The sequence below is a fragment of the Lasioglossum baleicum genome, chromosome 16 (assembly GCF_051020765.1).
Source record: "Lasioglossum baleicum chromosome 16, iyLasBale1, whole genome shotgun sequence".
Lineage (NCBI taxonomy): Eukaryota > Metazoa > Arthropoda > Insecta > Hymenoptera > Halictidae > Lasioglossum > Lasioglossum baleicum.
In genome coordinates, this window is record NC_134944.1 from 1,956,570 (window position 1) to 1,979,892 (window position 23,323).

At 36.5% G+C, this 23,323-nt stretch overlaps 1 protein-coding gene across 8 annotated transcripts; it reads left to right on the forward strand.

Moving 5' to 3' along the window:
• The first annotated feature begins 916 nt into the window (after positions 1–916).
• Fucta (glycoprotein 3-alpha-L-fucosyltransferase A) lies at positions 917–23,310 on the forward strand. Of its 8 annotated transcripts, none has more exons than XM_076440033.1 (9): positions 917–1,096; positions 1,190–1,312; positions 10,503–10,746; positions 10,953–11,042; positions 12,238–12,429; positions 13,218–13,442; positions 14,953–15,141; positions 15,368–15,603; positions 16,688–23,310. In XM_076440033.1, the coding sequence occupies exons 3-9, from the start codon at positions 10,585–10,587 to the stop codon at positions 17,037–17,039; spliced, it is 1,446 nt and encodes a 481-aa protein (XP_076296148.1). In that variant the 5' UTR covers positions 917–1,096; positions 1,190–1,312; positions 10,503–10,584; the 3' UTR covers positions 17,040–23,310. The 8 variants fall into 8 exon arrangements, with proteins under 8 accessions (XP_076296148.1, XP_076296147.1, XP_076296143.1 ...); XM_076440032.1 differs by having other exon boundaries at positions 917–1,090; XM_076440028.1 differs by having other exon boundaries at positions 918–1,096; positions 1,190–1,328.
• The last annotated feature ends 13 nt before the right edge of the window (positions 23,311–23,323 follow it).

Genomic DNA, 23,323 nt, shown 5'->3' on the forward strand with positions numbered 1-23,323 from the left:
GAATTCGCGAGCAGTGTGCGGCGCACAGTGGGCAATTTGGTCGAAACTCGATTCAAAATCAAAAAACTTTCGATAGACATAAGGTAAAGTGATTAAATTTTTTAAAAATTAAAGCTGAAACTTTGCAGAATATGGGAAAAATAGGGAGATTATGGTACGAACGTTTTTTAATGTTGAGAAAATTCGTTAAACTTGCACAATTTCAAGAAAATTGTGGTTTTTCCAATACCACGCGCGGAAGAAACTTTTTTTTAACATGCGATACATCATTTCCCGTAGAATTTTTTGCGCTGATTTCAAATCTGGTCTCAAAATTTGTCTACGACCTCAGGATTTCGCAAGAAATCGATTTTTGTGACCACAACTTATGAAATCATTTTTTCGTTGAAATGATTTGGTAACACTAGTTTGAAGGAATATTGTATTCTAATATATAAAACACATTAAAAATAATCATAATGAAGTATTTGAACGTTTACTTAAAATCAGCGTGAAAAAATCTACGGGAAATGATGTGTCGCATGTTAAAAAAAATGTTTTTCCGCGCGTGGTACTGGAGAAACCACATGTCCTGAAATTCTACATGTTTAACGAATTTTCTCAAGGTTAAAAAACGTTCGTACCATAGTCTCCCTATTTTTCCCATATTCTGCAATGTTTCAGCTTTAATCTAAAAAATGTTCCATCGCTCTACCTTATTTCTATCGAAAGTTCTTTGATTTTGAATCGAGTTTCGACCAAATTGCCCACTGTGCGGCGCGGCGATTAGGCTCGCGCTACGCGCCGCGTCGCGCCGAGGAAGGCGTAAGCGCGCAAATTCACCCCATCGCGTATCGTTCTGCACGAGAGCGCAGACGCGGCTCATATAGATTTTCCCCGTTGGTACCTTCGTGTGCGAGTAGTGCCGATAAAGTCGCGGGGGTGGTCGACGATGTGGCGAAGGGGGTTGCCGTGTCGTGCGTTCCTTGTGCGCATCGTTCGCGCAAGGGCAGGGGGAAGGAGCTGCGCACACTGCACACCCGGATAGCTGGTAGAATAGGAGAAACACGGACAAGGTGGCAAGAGGAAGAGGAGGAAAATACGAGGCAGAGTAGGAGTAGGATACAGCGAGCGAGAACAGAACCGACGGGCTAGGCCAGTCGTCTACAACATGAATCGCTTGATCGGGAATAAATCGTTTTGTGCGTAGGTGGTGCCCGGCCAGAACGATTTTGGACATGTGACCGAGAGCGGGTGCATCATCGGGGTGCATCTTCGTGGTGCACTGCTACTGTTTCGCGGAAAAATACACGTGGTACCCCCCCGTTCTCCAGTATGTATCTGAAACAGTAAGTGTCTATATATTTGTTTCTCTCAATATTTTTTATTCTTTGTTCTCGCGTCTCGAACACGTCCTCGCCTCTTTTCGTAAATTAGCTTCATTATCGTTTAGCGCGGCTTGTTTGTCTTTCTTTCTTTTTTTTTCTCTCTATCTCTATCTCTTTTCCTTTTGTAGCAGAGTAATTTGTCAGCAGCAAAGTAAATATTTGTCGTGTTCCGTGTACGAGAAAGTTATCGGTCAATGTCTTTGGTCGATAGTGGTCGATGAGTTCGGTATATATTAATTACGAAGCGGAGCTGTTTTTGTTTCTGTTTCGGAAAGCGTTTGATGCGGGTATCTGTATTTGACCTGTGGGCGCGGTTTCGTAAATCTTGATTTCCGAAACACTGCTCGCGAACAAGGGACCGCCGCTTTTTAGATAGAGATCCGTATCTTTTATACGGGGGGAGGGTTGATCGTATTTTCTCTGTATCATTGTTTGTAGGTAGCTACCGTCTACTATGATAGTAATCTTTATTGAATTTATTTCGACGTATATGTATATGTCAGTACATATATCATCGCTCGATTAAAGTACTTATCGCTACTCGATTCAGCCATTTACTGTTTCTGCTTACTGCAAAACGATCCATAAATTCTTTCTCTAGTAGAATTTTATTCTTCTATCTAAATACAAGCATGATTTTAACCCCTGCACGTTCCTCAAGGACTCGTTTCATCCTATTTTTACGTACCGTAAAATGATTAATCCCTTTCTGTCTTACGTTTGTCGGATGTATACCTTTAAAATATTATCCTGAGCCATTTCATGCAACTATATATCTGGGGACTCTGGGGGGTTCAAGTTGTTTTGTTTGCTCGGTGTAAAATTAATGTGATTGCTGTTCGTCTCCCCTTTGCGATTGCTATCCCGTGCAGTTTCTAACACAGCGTACGCGCGCGTTTAAGTCTACTACATACATACGAATATTTTACGCTTTCACTGCGTCTTATAGAATGATTTCGATACGAAACATTGGGGTTGCTGTTGAAAGTACGCGGGGGTGAATTGGGAAGTGGGCGTGAAAGTTGATTCATGCTTGCTACATACATCGTTACATGCATACATAATAGTACCGTATCTGGCTATACTTTGATACGAGATATAATACAAGCTGATACGAATTTCTAAAAAAAGCACATGGCCAAGGACATTAACTTTGTTTCGTTCAATACATTTCGTACACGACACGTATCTATCGCGCTCAGTCAAAAATACCGGTGCAGAATATTTTGAAATAATTATTGCACCGTGCAATTTTCCGTAAAAGCCGATAAACAACCACGAGGCGAATATCGTATCAAATTGTATTGTAGCTGCACACTAATCTATTTCCACTATGCAGTTTGGCATGGTCGTTTTTCTCTCTCTCTCTCTCTCTCTCCCTCTCTCTTATTCTAGGGTAAACTCGGAATAGACACCGGTTTCTAGACCGTCAAATGAATTGTAGAAATAAACCGATGCACTCGAAACAGGCTTACCTGTGAAAACAATACGGAATGTTACAACAAATCGTGAGTAAACAATACGACTCGTTCTCCACCGGCCGCCATCTTATTCGTCGAATCAATCAAATATTACAGTTGATCGACTTCGCTCGTCGAATTAGTCAGCTTGCGAATATTTCATGGAGAATGATCGAATATTTATTTGTAAGAAATGCAGTGCAGCATAATCGTGTGGTTAATTTTCAAAGAGTTTTTAGGAAATGCTCGTAACGGATAAATGTTTCGACACGTTTCGTGATATTTGACATTTCGAACTGGCAAACTTATGCCACTGATAGAAGTGTTTGCTGATCTCGTCATGCAATTCCGCAAAACCACGAGAACCGTCGTACCTTGCAATTAGGGTGCAGCAAACAAGGATCATTTTGTTCATTCGCAATATTTAATAGGAAGAAAGTAACACGGTAAGAGAACGCTTAAATTCTACATGAAATTGAAAATGTAAACTGTCAAATGACAGTTTTTCTGTCAATTTTTTTTGAAAATGTAAAATGAAATTGAAATTGAAAACTGTCACTAGACTGCGGAAATAATTCAGTAGAAATAAATGAAGAAGTAAATCTCGTGGAACGTATGTGTCTCGTTGAATTAGGACTCTCTCAGATATGAAAGTATCTACAGCATAGTGATGTAAAACAGGTAAAACCTATCAGTTTCCTGTTACACGGTTCACCATTAACACATTCTGTCGTCACTTCCTGGAGCGCAGTAAATCGGGAAAAACTCGCTTCTCATCTTATCTAGGTTATCTTGATACTAACAAACCGCGCGCACACTGATTCTGTTCTGCGAGCTATTGATATTATCATTAAATTCGTCCATTTCTCAAAACATGAAATTTATCTGAATCCCTTTTTGCATGGCTTCTATGCATTTTTACCACGCTTATATTAGCTTGCCAAGTTGTCGTTGTTGTTGTTGTATGCGTCAAATCTTGTAATCGAATTTTAACACTTTACCTACCGGAAGCCTATTAATAGGATTTTCAATAATTGTGCTGCATCAAAGGAAAGCATAGAAATTTTCTTTTACCTGCTAACTAGTCGAAACAAAGTTCCAAAGTTAAAAATTGTGTTCCTTCCATTTCCCTCTACAACTTTTCGTTGACTGGACTATTCGGACAATTTTGGACTCCATCAAGAGACGTCGTCTCTCGGAGTCATCCTCTCATTCTATCTCGCGTATTTCCATATTTTACTATTTCCTACCAGTATTACTATATCTTGCGTTCCATTAAAAAAAGGATAAAAAGTAGAAAATGAAAAAATATATTTTAAAAAACCTTTTAAAAACCACGGTTATATAAAAATGTACTAAAAAGGAGAAAATAATTTTTTTAGACATTAGTGACTATGAATAAAAGCGTGGAGCGCCCACAAAGATTAAGGTCAATATAGTTTAGCGCTCTACGCTTTCATTTATAGTCACTGATGTCTAAAAAAATTATTTTCTACTTTTTAGTGCATTTTAATATAAGCGTGGTTTTTAAAAAGTATATTTTAATATATTGTGGTTTAAAACCCGTTTTCCACCGTGTAAAATAGGCTGGAAGGATGAAATGCAATATGGCATTTATACTATAAAATATAGTAATCAATTTTTAGTATAGTTTTTCTACAATGAATCTCACGATCAACGAAAAAGATGTTGATTTAAAGTTCGCTGACCCTGTCGTAAAAGTAGCTGATAAACCGCTGATATACATACCTTGGCACGACGCGCGACGGCGCGAGGCGCGGCGGCACCGGCATCGGCACCGGCTAATAGTAATACTCAGGTAGTACGCGAAGCAACACCGATTGCCGTCAGTTTCGCGATTTAGCGGTCGCTGTGCTCGTAAAATAAACAAATTAAATGGTTCAGTCACGTGGTCGCCACTAAACGCTACGCTGTAGAATAAAAAGTGAGTTTCCATATTGCTAATTTTACATACAGCGAATCCAACAAGTATTTCTACACTGACTCTTGAAACGTTGCCTATATTGAAAATATGATAATTTCGTAAAAAATTGTCTTGCGACGATAAATTTGGACTCATTTTTTTAGAAGCCCCTTTAGTATCATAATACATCGTTCGTTTTATGTATTCCAAGATCTTTGCCGTAAAAGTTTTACGTATCATAGCAGTTACATAATATTCTTCCAAAAATCGAAAATAAATGATTGAGGATTTGTTAGTTGATCCGTCAATATCGATAACATAATTTCGTTGGTAAGTCGACAAGTCATCTTGAGCAATCTAATCTACGATCTCTCTTCTCTCTCTCACCCTTTTCGGTAGAATTCTAGTAGTATTAAACTGTTAAAAGTTTCTACCGTGACTCGATGAACTACCACATACGGTAAAACAAACACTCTCTTGTTAACTCGTTTGTGAAATCCGAAAATTTCCACTGGACACTTCAGCTGTTGTAATTCCGTAAAAATTGTTATCTTTATAATCGTGGGATTCGTGTTGGTAAAGATCAATTTAATTTAGCTGATCGATTCTGTTTTTCACCGAAAAAGCTCTCGTAGAAAAGTGTTCTCAGATTGCGAACACCTGCTCGTCGCTGTTATGCCAACGTCCGCAGGATATTCAGTATGTGGGCGATAACACGGAAGTTTTCTATATATAATATGTATCTTGAATATTATCATAATAAACATCGCTGGATAGAACCTTGGCAATGAATGAGCGGGAAGTAGGCAATTAAGAGAGTTTCATATTCTACATATTATAATATTATATTATATGAACTGTTCGTTCAAAGAAAATTGAAGAAATTTCATCACTGATCGGATAAACGAATAACGATTGAAAAGTACAAATACGAAAAAGTGCGAACACATGTTATCGAAATTTCAAGGCAGATGTGTTATCAAGCTGCAGTGCCGTAACGAGGGTACGAAGCGCCTGTGGCAAGTGTCCAACTTGCGCCTCCTCATAACCCAATAATGACAAAAAAATAAAAAATTTTAATGTAACAAGTTAAATTTTACTAAATGCAATATATTAAATACTATTAACCCCATCAAATAGAGTTGCCTGTATATACAATAACGTATTTGTCAAGGTATTTGTATGAATAAATAATCTACAAACTAAATACGAACAAATTTTTATTCATATTCAATGACGACAAAATAAAAAGAAATACAAACCATATAGTGACTCCCACTAATATTCGGACACTCTTAAAAACACCGTAACTTTTCAAATATTGGACTATGCGATTTGAACTTTTTTGGAAAGCTAGAGCAATTAGTTTACTACACGATGTGAAAAGAAATTTTTTCAAAAATTGCATTTCACCGGAATTGTATAGGAAATACTAAATGTTGCATTTTACAACTTTTTTATGCGGGCCTATATTGAAATTTTGAAAAATATGTTTTGTAGATCTGTGTGGGTTATATGCATTGTGAAAGTTTCATCGAAATCGGTTGATGGGGGGAAAAATGACAGTCATTGAAAGATGTAAGAATTCTTAGATTTACTGCTGTTATAGGCCGAAAATCGTGAAAATCTGCAATTTTTACCATCTTAAACGCTTGTAGCTCATTGCAACGTCGACCGATTTCGACGAAATTTCCAGGATATGTTTAATTGAAACAGATCTACAAAACGTATTTTTTAAATGTTCAATATAGGCCCACATAAAAAAGTTGTAAAATGGATCTTTTAGTATTTTCTCTACAATTCCGACCAATTGCAATTTCCGAAAAAATTTCTTTTCACATCCTGTAGTGAACTAAGGCTCTTGCTTCCGAAAAAAGTTTGAATCGTATAGAATAAAGTGTCCGAATATTAATGGGAGTCACTGTGTAGGTATATGTTAGAATAATATAATAAAAACATAAAACAGCGGTATTCTTTGCTTTGCGCCCGAAACTCAGTTGCGCCGGTGGCGGGCGCCTCTTTCGCCACACCCTCGTTACGGCACTGTCAAGCTGATAACAATATTTGATTTTGTACAAGTCAAAGCCAAAGTAATATAATTGAGAAAACTAATGAAAAATAATTAAGAACGAAGCTAATCGAAGCCTGACAAATCGTCTATTCCCATTCCAATCCGAGACATCCGCGTAAATTCGATATGACGGGAAGATTTGTCCGACATATCGATCGCGCGGATCACGCATCAAGTACTAAATGAAATTGTATGGTTGTAATTTTTTCTCGCTACGTGTGCCAGTCTTCCAAAGTAGTAATATGTAGCGACAAATACAAACATTTCACAGAGTCGTTGACATATGAAATTAGCGAAGAATTTAGGATTTTCTAGTTCTCGCGTAAACGTTGCGTTTTAGATTATGAAATTTCAACGGTCACAGCTAGTTCAAAATTCGCTCAATATTGAAACTGCTGTAACTTTGCTAAAATTTATCAAAATTTGATGAAAAAACAACCATTTTAAAGCTTGAGATTTCTACTTTCCGTACTGTATACCGTTTTTGCAGAAACGGATGTTTTGAGTGCAAAAGTCTATAAAGAGGAGCGTGTATTAGATTGTAAAGTTTGTAGCTATTTGTCAATCAAGTACTGCGGGGGGATTATAATAAATATTTTAACGTTATTCCTATATTTTATGTACACTATCGAAAAGTGTAATCATGTACAATTAAAAATATCTCTTTAAAATAGTTATTACAAAGAATAATCTCCGTTATTTATAATAGTATGGAAAAATGTTGTGAACAAAATTTGCACGGTTCAGAGGGGTACATGTTGTGGCATAAACATTTTCTGCATAGGTGGAGGCATAGAGATTTCAAGGTCACCTTGATTTTTTTTAAACAGAATGCCCTTTTTAATACCATAGATCGATAGAGTATGAAATTCTGTGTATAAAAGTGTTGACCTTGGTATGTCCTAAACCTAATTGTTAACGAGATATTATCAAAAAGAAGAATGAAAATTATTTCGATAATATCTCGTGAACTATTAGATTTAAGACATATGGAGGTCAATACATTTTTACTCAGAATTCGATAGTCTATCGATTCTTGATACAAAAAGTAGGTCTTCCGATTTAAAAAAATCAAGGTGACCTTGAAATCTTCTCTATGCCTCCACCCACGCAGAAAATGTTTACGTCACATGTCCCCCTCTATACCGTGCAAATTTTGTCCATAACATTTTTTCATAGTATTACAAATAAAGGCAATATTCAAAGTGGACATAGTTATTGCCCCACCCTGTATATTATTTAAATATCATTTGTATACTGTTTTCTTATTTTAGTATACATATATTGTGTTTATTATTATTATTTAGTACTCATTTACGTTAATATAGTCCAGTCAACGCGAAAACTTGTAGAGGAAAATGGAAGGAACACAATTTTTAACTTTGGGACTTTGTTTCGACGCAGGTAAACATATTAAGAGTCCCCACTCCTAGGAGGAGGTGAACGGAGTGAAGGGGGACACGTAGGAGGTCCCCTTTCTAGCGATAAGACCATTCTATACAAAATTATAACTGACAATATGTGCTACAAGATTGATTGAATTCAGTTTTTCGCTATCTCGCGTAGTTTCCGAGATATCCGCACTCAAAGTTCACTAATTCTGCTGAAGAGTTAGCTAGTCAAATAAGGCAAAAAACGGTAGGCAAAATTTCCTTTTTCACAATTAGTGAACTTTGTATAGAATGGTCTTATCGGTAGAACTCACAGTTTCCGAGATATAAGCGGAAAACCGAAGAATGGGACCACCTCCTAGGAGTAGGCACTTTTAATATGTTTACTTCCTAACTAGTCCAAACAAAGTCCGAAAGTTAAAAATTGTGTTCCTTCCATTTCCCTCTACACCTCCCTTATGAGCATTCATTGACTGGACTAATACGAAGATACAGCGAATGCGAACATGCAGGATGTGAGATATGCTGCGATTTTCGCGAGCGCGCGATGGCCATTTTTTCGTAGATCAACTATAAAACACGGAGTAGCGCGTAGTAGCAGCCTTTTTTTCTTGCATCTTAATCAGAAAACTTCAAAGAACACAATGGCACAGAAATGAACACCGGATCGCATCCGGAGGTATAACAAAGTCATTGCCAAATTCTTAGAATCATAAAGAAAGTGGCTGAATCGTTGGTTATATTTAAATATTAATAACTAAAAAAATGGATATAGTACAAAAGTGAATTTCTCTTAAAAGTATACCTTGTACTTAGCTAAAAAACTTCTATAAAACAAAAATCTGTTAGTGTATGTAAATAAGGTAACAATTACTAATAGGTGAATTCGTTGAAAAATGAAAGCATGTTAAAATGTTAACAGAATTTCAAACTTCCGACAAATTTCAGTGCTTTATGGATACATGAATGGGAAAACAAATGATGGGAGATTGTTCCTCAGATATTCAACTAACTCGAGCCACAAAAATTGTACAATTTATGTAAATCGGGCATACAGCTCACTGTGCGACGCCGCTGCTTAGAGCTCGAGCGAAATCCAGTTTCTGGTCTGGTTGTCACCTTCTTCCACTTTATTTACACCCCAAGGCTGCAAATTAAGCGGAAGAGAGTCTCGACGAGCTCGAGATAACCAAACAGATGTTCCGTTATGTTTTCGCAACGTTTATTTCATTCTTCCTTGTTAGAGCTCCTCGTGTATGCTTGTTGCGAGAAATACGTATGTATCAGAAATCGAATGTTCGAACAGTCGTTCGGTCATAATGCTAGATTAAAAAAATGTTCACGTGTCAGTATATTATGTAGTTAAAAGCGACCACATGAAATATGGTTGTTGCGCTTTGTGCTGCCGAGCTAACGAAGCCGAAATGAATATAATTAAACAGGCCAATGAATATTTATAGCTTGTTCAATTCAGCGCATGAACAAGTTTCTAAAGAGAATTTCGTACATCGTAAATGAGCGGTGGATTAAGGAGTACATACATATAGCGATAGTACCCGCATCATGCATACAAGTATGTACTGTATGTACTGTAGTATGTATAGGGTTACCAACCATCCCGGATTGGCCAGCATTGTCCCAGTATTGAAGTTGATATCCAGAATCCCGGTTGAATGTCAAATTGTCCCGGAATTTCAGAGAAAGCTATACATACTACTGGAAAAACTCATAATTTTAGTCTAATTTCGATCATATTAGAAGGGTATTCTAGTAAGAAATCATTTTTCAAAGTCAAAGTCATAAGAACATTGTACTCGAATGTTTTCCCAGGTGTATCGGGCCCGTATTCTAGTAAGTCATTTTTTGAGATCAGAGTATACTGGGTGGGGCGCCACATTTTGCCACCTCAAATATCTTTGTTGTTTTTAAAGATACGTCAAATGTCTGAAGGACAAAGTTGAATGGTAAAATGGGGCTTATACGATACCAAAAAATTTTTGTTTTTATGTAATTTTTTTTAGAGATATGAAAGTGACCTTCATTTTTTTAAATGGAATGAGGTATTTAGTAGCGTCGGAAGCATTTTATTAAATTAAAGATTCAACTATCAATATCTCGCAATAACTTATCTATAACTTATCGTTTCCTATATGTCTTTATATCAATTTAGCGGTCAAGAGGTAAAACTATGTACTACAAGATAAGGCAATACTAATCGGTTGGGTTAGAACTAAACGATCAATTCGATGAACACGGTGTGACCAATTTATGTGCTTCGACTGATTCCAGTGTAGCTGAATGGACACTGTGAGTGGAACGGAAAATAGCGCATGGATTCCTAAAGATTTCTGACAAGAAGGAAACGTGCGGCATGGGTCTGCCGCGTTTCTCACTGAAGGGATCCTTTTTCTACGTGCTATGCTTGTCCGGTTTGTTGTTGGTCATCCTGAACCTGTTGCAAGACGAAATATGGCATCGTATGCGACCTCATCCTGGACAGACTACGTCTGTCCGCGTCTCCGACAACACCAAGGTACAGTAAATTTCGTCGCAATACTACATCATCGTATGGACCTCATATGTATCTCGTATCCTTCCGAGGGCTTTACGCTGAAAATAGCAAATGACCAGTTGTAGATTTGTACAGTTGTCGCGTACAAGTCGTAGTCGTCGAAGACAAAATTAGGGGGCGAAGAGAAAACATTTATGGCCGCTATAAATGTCGAATTTTGATCGCAGATCAAACGAAATTGGCCTTCGAAATTGAAGAAACCGACGATGCAGGTTCTGCAGACTCGGGAAAATCTGAAGAAAAAACTCCCGTTCGAGGTACAGTCATTAGATCGCAGAATCATTAGATGGCTGTAAGACAGTATCTGCGAAAAACACGGCTGAGACAACCTTGCTATCAACCTGAAATTACTACACTCCTCAAAAGAATTAAGGTTCACTTGTGCGAACCCGAAAAATTGCTCTCACTTTACGTGATCATAACTGCGTCAAAAATTGCTGTATCGATATCGTTAAACAATGGTTTGAAAGCCTGAAACCTCTAGTTTCAGATGCTCTGTTTCAAATTGCTATGTTGGTTTTTTACAAAGTTATAGCGAGATGAAGACAACATTAACCGTTAACAAAAATTTTGTGCAACTGGAACATCACACGGGGAGCAACAAATTTTTTTGATAAATCGCGTTAATATCATTTGGAAGGGCTGTCTTTCCTGTGTAAAATGTGTGGTTGTTGATTATTATGCGATTTTTTTTATTCGAGTTATTCAACATTGAAGTAAATGTTGGCTTTTTAACTTTAACTGGTCTCAAAATTTGTCTACGACCTCAGGATTTTGCAAGAAATCGATTCTTTTCGCTTTTTGGAGCCAGTTAAAGTTAAAAAGCCAACGTTTACTTCAATGTTGAATAACTCGAATAAAAAAAGTCGCACAATAATGAACAACCACACATTTTACACAGGAAAGATAGCCCTTCCAAATGATATTAACGCGGTTTATGAAAAAAATTTGTTGCTCCCCATGTGATGTTCCAAAGTTGCACAAAATGTTTGTTAACCGTCAATGTTGTCTTCATCTCGCTATAACTTTGTAAAAATCAACATAGCAACAATTTGAAACAGAGCATCCGAAACTAGAGGTTTCAGGCTTTCAAACCATTGTTTAACGATATCAATGCAGCAATTTTTCACGGAGTTATGATCACGTAAAGTGGGAGCAATTTTTCGGGTTCGCACAAGTGATCCCTTAATTCTTTTGAGGAGTGTATAATCCCCATTTTTCATAATATTTCTGATCACAATATTGCTTAAAAGATATGTACGAATTATATTCGTTAATCTCGTACATTTTTACAACTAACGAGATCTCGATAAATCCACAATAATGAATAAGTATGAGCATTAGATCGCAGCACGAACGCTTATGGATCGATAGCTGTTTGTTACAGAGAAGCATAGAAGTGCATGAATCGTTATGTGATTTCTATAATAATGTTATTTGTTTTGTTTAAAGGTTGCCAACTTGACCGACATTACAACGTTATCGCGAAACACCATGGACGCGTTAGATCCATCGAGGAGACCTTGGTATATGAAAGAAGGAATCAGAAGACCTTTTCCTGCTTTAAAATCAAATCGAACTGGACGAAGACTGGCCCGACTGTGGCCCGAAGAAGTTGCTTACGATGACCGTGTCACGAATCAGGTAAGAATTATTAGAAATAATTAACACGACTTGATATAACGAGCTCGATGATTTCCCGCAGTCTGTTTCATTGTTTGTCAGCGAGTCGGTTGATCATCTACGTTCGTTAACGGGGGGCGTACGGGCATTTATGTCACCGTAAATTTGCTGATAACACAGAGCTACTCGAATCGAGTGATGCAACATCAGGTTGAAACAAAACCCAAGTCTAGTTTCTTTATTTTTATTTTAAGGTGACAAGTTGATTGATAAATAAAATTGCTATGGCCATTAATAAACCCTTAAATAATTGCTGAGAATATGAAGTACTGTCTGAACTGTGTCAACTACTCTCCTGTTAATTTACCATGTCAAATGAATTACATATGGTGTTACATACTACGACGTGTTGTACCCGAGTGCACTAGACTGAAATAAGAACGCCGCGCCGCAACGCGCCGCACCGAGTAGCTTTCATTGAAATTCTCCAAGCAGACGCGCTACTTTTCAGCCCTTTTGTTTACGACACAACGGAATCTATTGTTCGCGTATTTGGGGCAACGTTCTCAAAGAATTATGGAATAGTACGAAACATTTTTAAGCTGCTGTGATTCTTTCCTCGTTTACCCATTTCTCGTTACTCGTCACTGTCGATGCTTCGGCCGCGAATTGTTTTACTCTGGAAAAGCGAATTCTGCATTAAACATATAATGGACAGTGGATTTTATACATTTGCTGCAATCTGAATGTCCTAAAACCCAGTGTAATAAAACATTGAATAATATTTCGTTTGAATACTATGTTTACAGTTAATGTTCGTGCCACATGATTACAATAAAACGCTGTCGGAGCATCAATTAAAGAAAATAATGGTACCACATGGTATGCCTGAAGCTAAAGTTGGTCAGGACATATTTCTTCAGCATCGTTGTCCAGTGAACACGTGTACAATTACTAGAGAAGATGCGGCCGATGCCGATTTAATCCTTTTTAAGGATTACGTGACGCATGTGGGCAGAAGATCGTCCAAACAAGTATGTAACACGAATAATTACACTCTGATCGATAAAATGAAAATCACCCTCTAAACGCGAAGCCTTTACTTTAGTAAGCCGCGAACGTACATGTATGTACATATACATATGTACTACAGTCATACTATTGAATTATTGTTTATTGTAAAATATAAAACGAAAGGTTTTTAATCGATATCAGATATACAGATATACATCAGATATATCAACCCCTTCGGATGGTCGGGCAGAAAAACGTTCCTTACCAAAGTTAATCAGTATTTAACCGATAAGAAATTGCAATATTTAAAATTTTTTTTAAATTGATTTTCAACCAAAAATCAAGGTCGCTGTCATATCTTTTAATGGAACTGGGTATTTTTAACTTCATAATATTGTAGGCGACGTCGAAACGAATTTAACGACCTGCTATACAATGACTTTCAGATGACCTTGAAAGATAATATCGCCATGAATCAATTGCCAGAACATTTGGAGCGGAACATATGGTCCAATTCGATGGCCAGCTCGCTCGCCGGATATGCCCTCCAGATTTTTATCTTTGGGGATATTTACAATCGATTGTGTATGAAAGATTGTGTAGTCCAGTCGCCAGGTCGAAAAAAGGGCGTCTACCTAGAAAGTAATCCGAACTTAATGAAATTTTGGCACGTCTTTTGGGGGTACTCTGGGTAGTCGAATCTGAGTTTTCGACCTCGAGGACCCTGTGCTAACTTGAGGAGGGGGAAAAAACCACGATTTTTGTTACCTGTTTTTGGTATTTCGTCTATAACTCAAAAACCAGGTAAAAGTACCCGGCGAACTGGACTACTGTGGATAATATGGAAAATCTTAAAGAACGCATCATTCAAGCGTGTACAAATGTAAAAAGAAGTTCTCTAATGGAACCTACACATAAGACTTTGTTACAAAGAGCAGAACGTTGCGTTCCACAAGTTGCGATGCAGTTCGAAAATTTAATTATTAATTAATTACATGTACACGTTTAACATTTGTGTTTTCAATGTGACTCCGTATAAATTGGGTTTTTGTGAGTTAAGTTCTGAAGCAATATTTACGTTCATTTGTTTACCTCTAAATGCGAGGGCGCTGCTATTACGTACCTTCGAAATATTTCAAATATTCTGGCAATTGATTCATGGCGATATTTTCTTTCAAGGTCATCTGAAAGTCATCGTATAACAGGTCTTTGAATTCGTTTCGACGTCGCCTACAATATTATGAAATTAAAAATACCCCGTTCCATTAAAAGATATGACAGCGACCTTGATTTTTTTGTTGAAAATCGATTTTTTTTTAATTTAAAGAATTGCAATTTCTTGTCGGTTAAATACTGATTAACTTTGGTACGAAACACTTTTCTGTCCGACCACTCGAAGGGGCTGAAAAATCGTGGGGACTAATTTGCGCCGCACCCTGTATATCGAGTGTGAAATGTATGATCGCGCCACCGTTTTAAATGTAGCTATTATGTATATACGTCGAATGAGACTTATGCGATTTTCAACAGGTGTGGATGCTGTATTTTTTAGAATGTCCTTATCACACGCAAAGCGTGAAGAACGCCGTGATCAATTGGACGGCAACTTATCGGCGTGACAGTGACATAGTCGCGCCCTATGAAAGATGGCAGTATTACGACCCTAGCATTACACAAATATCGCAGTCGTTTAATTACGCGGCGAACAAGACCAAAAAGGTAACGATATAGATAAATAGATAAATCGAAATTCTTCGTTCGAATTAATTTTGTTATGTTTCTTTTTGTTTTTATCAGTTATACTGTAAAAACTGTGTACATTTGTATAAAAGGACCTCGGTCCGTATATAATAATAATAATAATAATAATAATAATAATAATAATAATAATAATAGACTGATGGATACTGTATTCGATATTCTGATGCACTGTTTTTCATTTCAGGTAGCTTGGTTCGTTTCGAATTGTCATCCCAGAAATCAGCGTATGCTTTATGCGAAAGAACTATCGAAACACATTCAAGTGGACATTTACGGGACCTGCGGTACTCTACGATGCCCACGTTCGCAAGCTCAAGCGTGTTTCGATATGCTTGACGAAGACTACAAGTTCTACCTTGCCTTCGAGAACTCGAACTGCAAGGACTACATCACGGAAAAATTTTTCGTGAACGGCCTTGGGTATGTCATAATTTGCCTACATTTTTAAACATGCTTAGAACACGGCCTAGTGTAACAGAATTATGAATATCGCAATTATACAGAAGTCTAATTTCATTGTCAGTTTCGCGGGCATCTTTTTGTCTACTATCTCGAAAAAGATATGTTGCACTATTTTATTCTTCTTTTCGCATAAGAGAATATTCTTCAAAAAGGTATAATTTTAAAAATTCGAGCGATTCCGCGTGCGTCTCTGACCGCTGTGCTAACAACTCGTCGGAACTCGGAACGCGGAACTCCGATGGCTCTTGCATCGAATCAATATTTTTAATGAGACTTGTCTCCTCTGTGAAAAATATTTCTAAAAAATTTGTTTAAAAATGCTCGAATTCTAAGTCGTTTAGAAAAGGTGAGAAAATTTTGTTAGGTTCTTACAGTAATTACGGAAGTGTGCTTTTCACACAGCTGTTGTCACCCCTGTTTAGTGCACTTTAGTATATGTAGTGGTCCTTAAGATTCCCTCCTGTCCTACTTCGTTCGAGTGCTGTCATCGCCGAGATTTCGGTACGAGGGTGACGCTGTTACCAGAAAGCAAAGTATCGTTAAACTTCACTAAGACATGTCCCACTTTCCGTTTTTCTTTTATATTTCCATAAAAAACTCTTTTCACTTCATTTTAATGAGACACGCGAAGAGAGAAGAGTTAAGATCTTGAATTAGAATTGAATGGTTCAGCTTTCGAATGGTTCGATTGTCATTAAAAAACCTCTAAGGGCAGTTTTGACTATGCCCATTGCATTTGGAAATTAGAACAAAAGAACGAACGATCTAACTCACAAGCACAAGTGGTTATATTTGAATAAAAATAGTATTCATTCAAACTACTTTTTGACCGAATGTTTGATTGTTAATACAACAAGTAAAGAATGTAAACAAGCAACCACAAAAATTGTTAAAGAAGAATTCCATTAAACATATTAGATTTGGTTAAAGTACTTTTATTTCTACTACCACGACCATTTCGACGAGCATTTCTACGGCCATTACCTCCACTTTTGGAAACGATTTGCAAACTGACACGAGATTTCTTCCGATTTCTTGTTAGACACAACGTTCTGCCCATCGTGATGGGCGCGCATCCAACGGACTACGCTCGCAGTGCGCCCTACCGGTCCTATATTCATGTGGATGAGTTCGAGTCGCCAAAGGAGCTTGCAGAATATCTTCACCGTTTGGATCGAGACGACGAGCTGTACAATTCGTATTTCCGTTGGAAAGGCACCGGAGAGTTCATCAACACGTATTTCTGGTGTCGAGTGTGCGCAATGTTGCACGACGATCGACCGCCAAAATCGTACAAGGACGTGAACGAATGGTGGAGAGGCGAAGGCGTCTGCACAACGAGCTCGTGGCGCGAGCACGACTTGGCGCGCGCGGGAAATTTGAAAACCACTTGAGAACAGTGAGAACGTTCCTCGCGAGATTCGTTCGAATTTTGTGAAGCGATGCGCGACGCGTTTCGATTAATAATTACGCTTTCCTCGCCCGGACCCGGACTTCCAAAAGGAGTAAAAACTTTTGTTGTCACAGAGAGAACACGGGCAAAATGGCCACGCTCGGTTAGGCTATGTCGATTTTCGACGCCGACTCTATCGTGTCTCACTCTTACTGTCTCGCGTGACAGGAGGAGCCGCGCCGGCGCCTGCGTAGAAGAGACTGCCGGAGCCCGAGCCCGAGTCGACTAAATACGAATTTGATGGAACACAAGAATTTGTACTTTTTGACGAACAACGTGGACTTTTGCGCATCAAGCCAGCATCTAATTCGAAGGGGAAACCGCTGCTGATCTCGGGAGTGATTTAATGTTGGTTTACATACTGTGAGTTACGGGTACTTTAACTGTTGATTATTATCGAACAAGGTTACGCACAGAGCAATTTCTTCTACAGTGGCTCTCACGAATATTCGGACACTCTTCAAAACACCATAACTTTTTAAATATTGGACTATGCGATTTGAACTTTTTTGGGAAGCTAGAGCAATTAGTTTACTACGGGATGTGAAAAGAAGTTTTTTCAAAAATTGCATTTGGTCGGAGAATTGTAGGGAAAATATAAAAGTTGCATTTTACAACTTTTTTATGCGGGCCTATATCGAAATTTTTAAAAATACGTTTCGTAGATCCGTGTCAATTTTATGCACTGTGAAAGTTTCATAGAAATCGGTTGATGCGGGAAAAAACGACAGGCATTGACAGATGTAAGAATCCTTAGAATTACTGCAGTTGTAGGCCAAACATCTTTAAACGTTTGTAGCTCATTACAACGTCGACTGATTTTCGCGAAATTTTCAGAATATGTTTAATTGACACAGATCTACGAAACGTGTTTTCTAAATTTTCCATATAAGCCCACATAAAAAAGTTGAAAAATACAACTTTTAGTATTTTCTCTGCAATTCCGACAACTTGCAGTTTTTTTTCAAACATTTTTGTCACGTTGTGTAGCAGACCAATTGTTCTAACTTCTCCAAAAATTTCAAGTCGTATATTCCAATATTAAAAAAGTTTTGGTGGTTTTAAGAGTGTCCGAATATTAGTGGGAGTCGCTGTATATAGTGCTCCTTCACCGATTCTGTCAATTTCGACCAGATTTTATTTTCATTTCTTTTGCTATATTCATTCAAACCAAGACTTTCCGAGATGTTAATTTTTTCAAACATAGCATACAAAGTATACATAGTATACAAGTATGTTTGTATAACGGTTAAGGATAAAACGGTGGCGGTTGAAACAAAATTATTTGTGAAAGACGTTGAACTTCTCTCGAAGATTAATTGGTCGCAACTTGGAAAAATTCACACTCGTAAGGGGAATATGGTGAGGATATTGTGCGAAATATACGAAATTAAAGTCTCTGGTTTATTAGTTAACTTATCGTCAATCGAAGAATGCAGAGAAATTCTTTTTCCATCGTATTACTACATATTGCACACAATTAATGTTGTCAGTCGGTACGTACACACAAAATGATATTTTTTAATTCTAAAACTAAATAGACAGCGCAGATATTAATTGATATAAAAGTATCAAATTTGAGCGTATAGATGTTACCGTAGCTTTAAATGTTCCTGGAAAACCAAAGATATAAGCCTGTAAAGTTTCTGTTTACCCGTTATTTAGATTTAGATACATATTCATTGTACGCGTTACCAGCATTTTCGATGAATATTTATCGGTTTTTAGATAAACTGCTCGTGTGGGTTCGAATTTGGAGGGCGCTCGCTTTACTATTATTTAATGTCTGTCAGTTACATAAACTGCATAGACTGTATAGACTTGAAATCGTAAACTACACTGTATAGAAAATAGTAATAATTTTTTCTACTCTTTCCATGACTTTTTATAAAAGGAAAAAAGGCAATATTTACACGAAAAGGAGTGTTCAATATTATATAACATACTTCACCCACCAAAAATGTTCATTTTCAACTAAAAAATACCGACGATAATTAATTTGTTAGTTTTTGTTCTAATAACACCAATTCAACGGTTTTAATATATGGTAATATCAAATTATTCTCTCCAAGACTTTAATGTCATAATCAATTGTTCAAGTGTTAATAAATTTTCGTTCAATTTCGTTGTTTTCATATCGTTAAGAATGTTGTAACGAGAAAACTGTCGGCATAGCACGTCGCTGTTTTATATCGAACACATTTTGCAATTGCGAGAAGAATTGTGTAGATCGTTCGAAAGAATGGATATACTTTAACCGAACGAATTGATGTCTCGTATAATGAATTATATTTACACGACGGTTTCAAGACAAATCGGAGACAGAACTCGGAAAGTTGGAGAATTTAGGAAATCGTGTAATTGTGTGTCCGAGTAGACTAATTAATTTAATGGAATTCATTTTCTGTTAAATAATACAAATTATTATACGAAAAATTTTGCTCAAACCGAGCGTTCGCCGGCATGTCTTATTTTTTTTGACACTGTTCCACCAAACGGACACTTCTGAGATTTTTATACAAAATAGGTTAGCATCGTAGCAATATTTTAGAATTTTTTGTTAGGTGTCAACCCAGGGAAAGATAGTTAAAAAAATTCCCAAAAATTAATCAATTATTTTCAACTATAAATAATTAGCAAAAAATTCTGAAGAAATCTCAAATATAGAGTGTATCTATATCTTTTGTTTGCCGGGATCTTACGACGCAAACACAAATTAGGTCCGTATAAGAAAAGAATTTGTCTATTTGCACACGGATATCATAATTTTCTAAATCACCTTAACTTTCTCTACGAGTCGAGCGTAGACTAAGATTTTGAGAATGTGATGTCTACAATTAATGATATACATACTAAAGTCGATGTACAATGATAGGGTAATGATTTCTGTGAATATTCTTGAGCTTTAAGTGCAGCTATGTGTGTATATATACATACATATATATATACATACAAGATATAATAATTCAAGTTTTAAGATTATTCATGATGAATGGAATTGACAAATGTACAAAGCCTAACGAGATATTCGTGCATAAACGAGAATTGTTTATTATTCGTATAGTACTTTAGAATTCATCCCTTTCGGTTTGAACCTACATGCGTGAGTTTCTACATAGTAGTACTAGTCGGCGTTTGGTGAGCACACCTTCTCGAACTTTCTGTAAAATGATTTATTTCAATGTTTAGTTGTCTTCGAATTTTATTATCCGTACATTCAGAAGTCAATATGTATTACGTTTTGAAACGCAAGTGTTGTGAATGAGTGAAAGTTTGGCCGACTACTGCCACGGACAATGAACGTTCATATGTTACGTCGAGTCGCGTCGGTGTGTATTCGCTACGTTGTAAATGTCCAGTTGTTGTTTGGAACATATGTCGTCACGTATGTGAGATTTTTACCGAGTCTAGTCGAGAGTAATTTCGTCGAGTTTCTTTCATCGCTACCACACACACACTCACAATCAGACACAGCACTCACTCATGCACACACGCACACACAGCGAGTACCTGTCCAAATGATTCCGAATACGATTTATTTCCAATTGCAATTGATCTTTGTAGGTAAATTTTCCAAACTTAGAAATTCAGAAAACTGTGAAACTTTCGAGATGTGTAGAAGATGTATGTATAGGTATTTATCATAGAATTTGAGTACTGTTTAAATTCGCTATAAGGGGTTCGTATTATTCCTTAAAAATTTGGCTATGCATAATAAGTAGACTGCGGATCTTTATGCATTTATAACAAAAATTGTTACGTACAATTAAAATAATTGTTTATTAAAATAATAAAGCAGTGGACATATTTAAAAAATTCAAGAACACCAACGTATTAGTTTCAGTTCAATAAAATAATTAAAACAAGAAAGAAATTTTTATGTAACCTCTGTGTCTTGGAATCGACGTAGACGTTTTTTATTTTGCATAAAGATCCGCAGTCTAGTAATAAGTATCTATGTATGTACATTTGACATGTACTCAAAATTTCACACAACTTTTTAAATTATCCAGCTGAGAATCTTCTCTTGTAGATTGATTTACGTAATTATTTGAATTTAAACAATGGTCTTGACCGTTGTTTACATTAAACTCGCGCGGAATTGTGCAAGGGGTTTGCGAATACCTAGCTAATTGAAATTATTATAATAATAAAGAAAGTCATAAATTTGTAAACCCTTTTTACACTTGGCGCTTATAATAGCAATCAATTTTTGTTTATTGGCTAGTGTAATTCAGTTTTTTGTGTAAAGACATGATTGTTTTACATTAGTAATTTTGTATTATATGTGCACGAGCAGCGCCCGCTCTAGTGGTTACGTCGCCCCGGACAAAAAGACAAAATTGCCGACCCTTAAGAATATAATATATATTTTTAAAATAAAGGTACATATGTTTTATCTTCAATAAAAATCAAATCATTTTATTTAAATTTTAATAAAAGAGCATTTATTGTAATAAAAGCAAATTTTCTATTAATTGGGTATTTAGCACATCAATATTTTTCACACACTTATAGCCAAAATGGCGCCCCTAAATTTTCACGCCCCGGACAAATGTCCGGGTTGCTCCCCCCTAGAGTGGGTCCTGGCACGAGCTGGTAGCATCAGCGAGACACGAGTTTACGTTAACAGTATCGTACAAAGGCTAGTATAGCAACTGTGAAAGACATTCTATTTTAAGCAGTAATTTGTATGATAGTGTTCAGCCATTTCATTAGGGTTGTAAAAGTAATCATCCATATCATCTATTACAAATTATTTCTATACTGAATGGAAATGAAAGACAGTATGTGAGAAATTTTAGAGAATGTATAGTTTTAGTTTGGTACACACATGCACTATTAGTTTAACAGATAAAACTATGTTACGGTGTAAAACCGAAAAAAAATTGAACCGTCGATAATAGGTTTGGATTGTTTATTGTTTATTTTCTACGTGCAATAGGGTAAATGCTATGTAGCACACACATCAGTCGTATAATTATAAATTGTGCTGAAATTGTATGGGAAATTAAGTGTAAAATTAGGGGCTGGCTTTCTGGATAGCATAAATCATAAACTGTATTTACACACCTTGAACTTTAAACCCTCGTCTTACGATTTTCGTTCACAGTTATAATTGACGAATTTTGTTGTCGTTAAGAGGTTGTACAATGCATTCACGGTTATATTGGAAGAGTTTGTTTATAAAATTTGATTTCATTGTGTTCGTTGATTATAAACTTTCTGTAAGAACGTTCCAACAATGATTTGTAAAAATTTCATTAACCAATTTGAGAAAATGGTGCAGTTATACATACATATACATATACGTATATTGTATATGTATATTGGTTTGTGCGACGAAAGCCTTTAAGAACGCAGAGAGATATTAGATAATTAATGTATGTAACATATAAAATCTAAACAGTATTTATAATATAGATCCGAAAACATGTAAAATGTACGGATGGTGCAATAAATATTACTACTTGTTTAAATAATTATACACTAATTTATAATGTTGAAATATACTCGTGAAATTTATTCCTTAAGACCCAATTATTCTCTGTAATAATAACAATCAAAGAGAATTCAATTATCTGATATCTATCTATTTATCTATAAAAGTATGTGTGTATGTATGTATGATCCCATCGATCTGATTCGGTGGGACTGTCGCACGTGTTGTCCATCTGTTGGGGTTGATGTTGTCTGAACGCGGTGGTTGTAAATTGTAAATAATCGGCCGGTTCGGAGCTGATCCGTGCGCGTTTTTTGTTTGCTATCATAACCTTTTCAGGTAAACCGCCAGTGGTTGGGCGCAACCCGCCCGGAGGGCGTGCCGCCGCACAGTGGGCCGGATTGGGGTTAACTGTGACATTTCCTCGTAACTTTTAATTCGTAAAAGATATGAACGCGAAACTTTGACTGGACAATGTAGTAATGTCAAATGAAGGATTAGTTAAGAAAAAATACATCAGTGTTATTATTATTATTATTATTATTATTGCCATATTAGTGTTATAATTATTATCAGTATTATCACTATTATTACATTTCTTGTTATTTAATTATTAATTCTCGTGCTTCTGGATCTAATTCCTTAATTTTTTTATACGCGATTTCACAAGGAGGCGATGTAATATATGTATGTATTATATCTGTGTTTGTTTCAATTCTGGAAGATTTTCTAGTGTTTCTCAAGTTCAATAAATCGATTAAGTTTTTAAGGATGTTGTAAAT

What these genes read in the sequence shown, in the direction of transcription:
- Fucta (XM_076440033.1), top strand. Translation starts at nt 10,585, where the DNA reads ATGGGTCTGCCGCGTTTCTCACTGAAGGGATCCTTTTTCTACGTGCTA. An exon ending in AGAAAAAACTCCCGTTCGAG is followed by an intron (nt 11,043 to 12,237) that starts GTACAGTCATTA and finishes TTTTGTTTAAAG; the next exon opens with GTTGCCAACTTGACCGACAT. An exon ending in CGGCGAACAAGACCAAAAAG is followed by an intron (nt 15,142 to 15,367) that starts GTAACGATATAG and finishes TTTTCATTTCAG; the next exon opens with GTAGCTTGGTTCGTTTCGAA.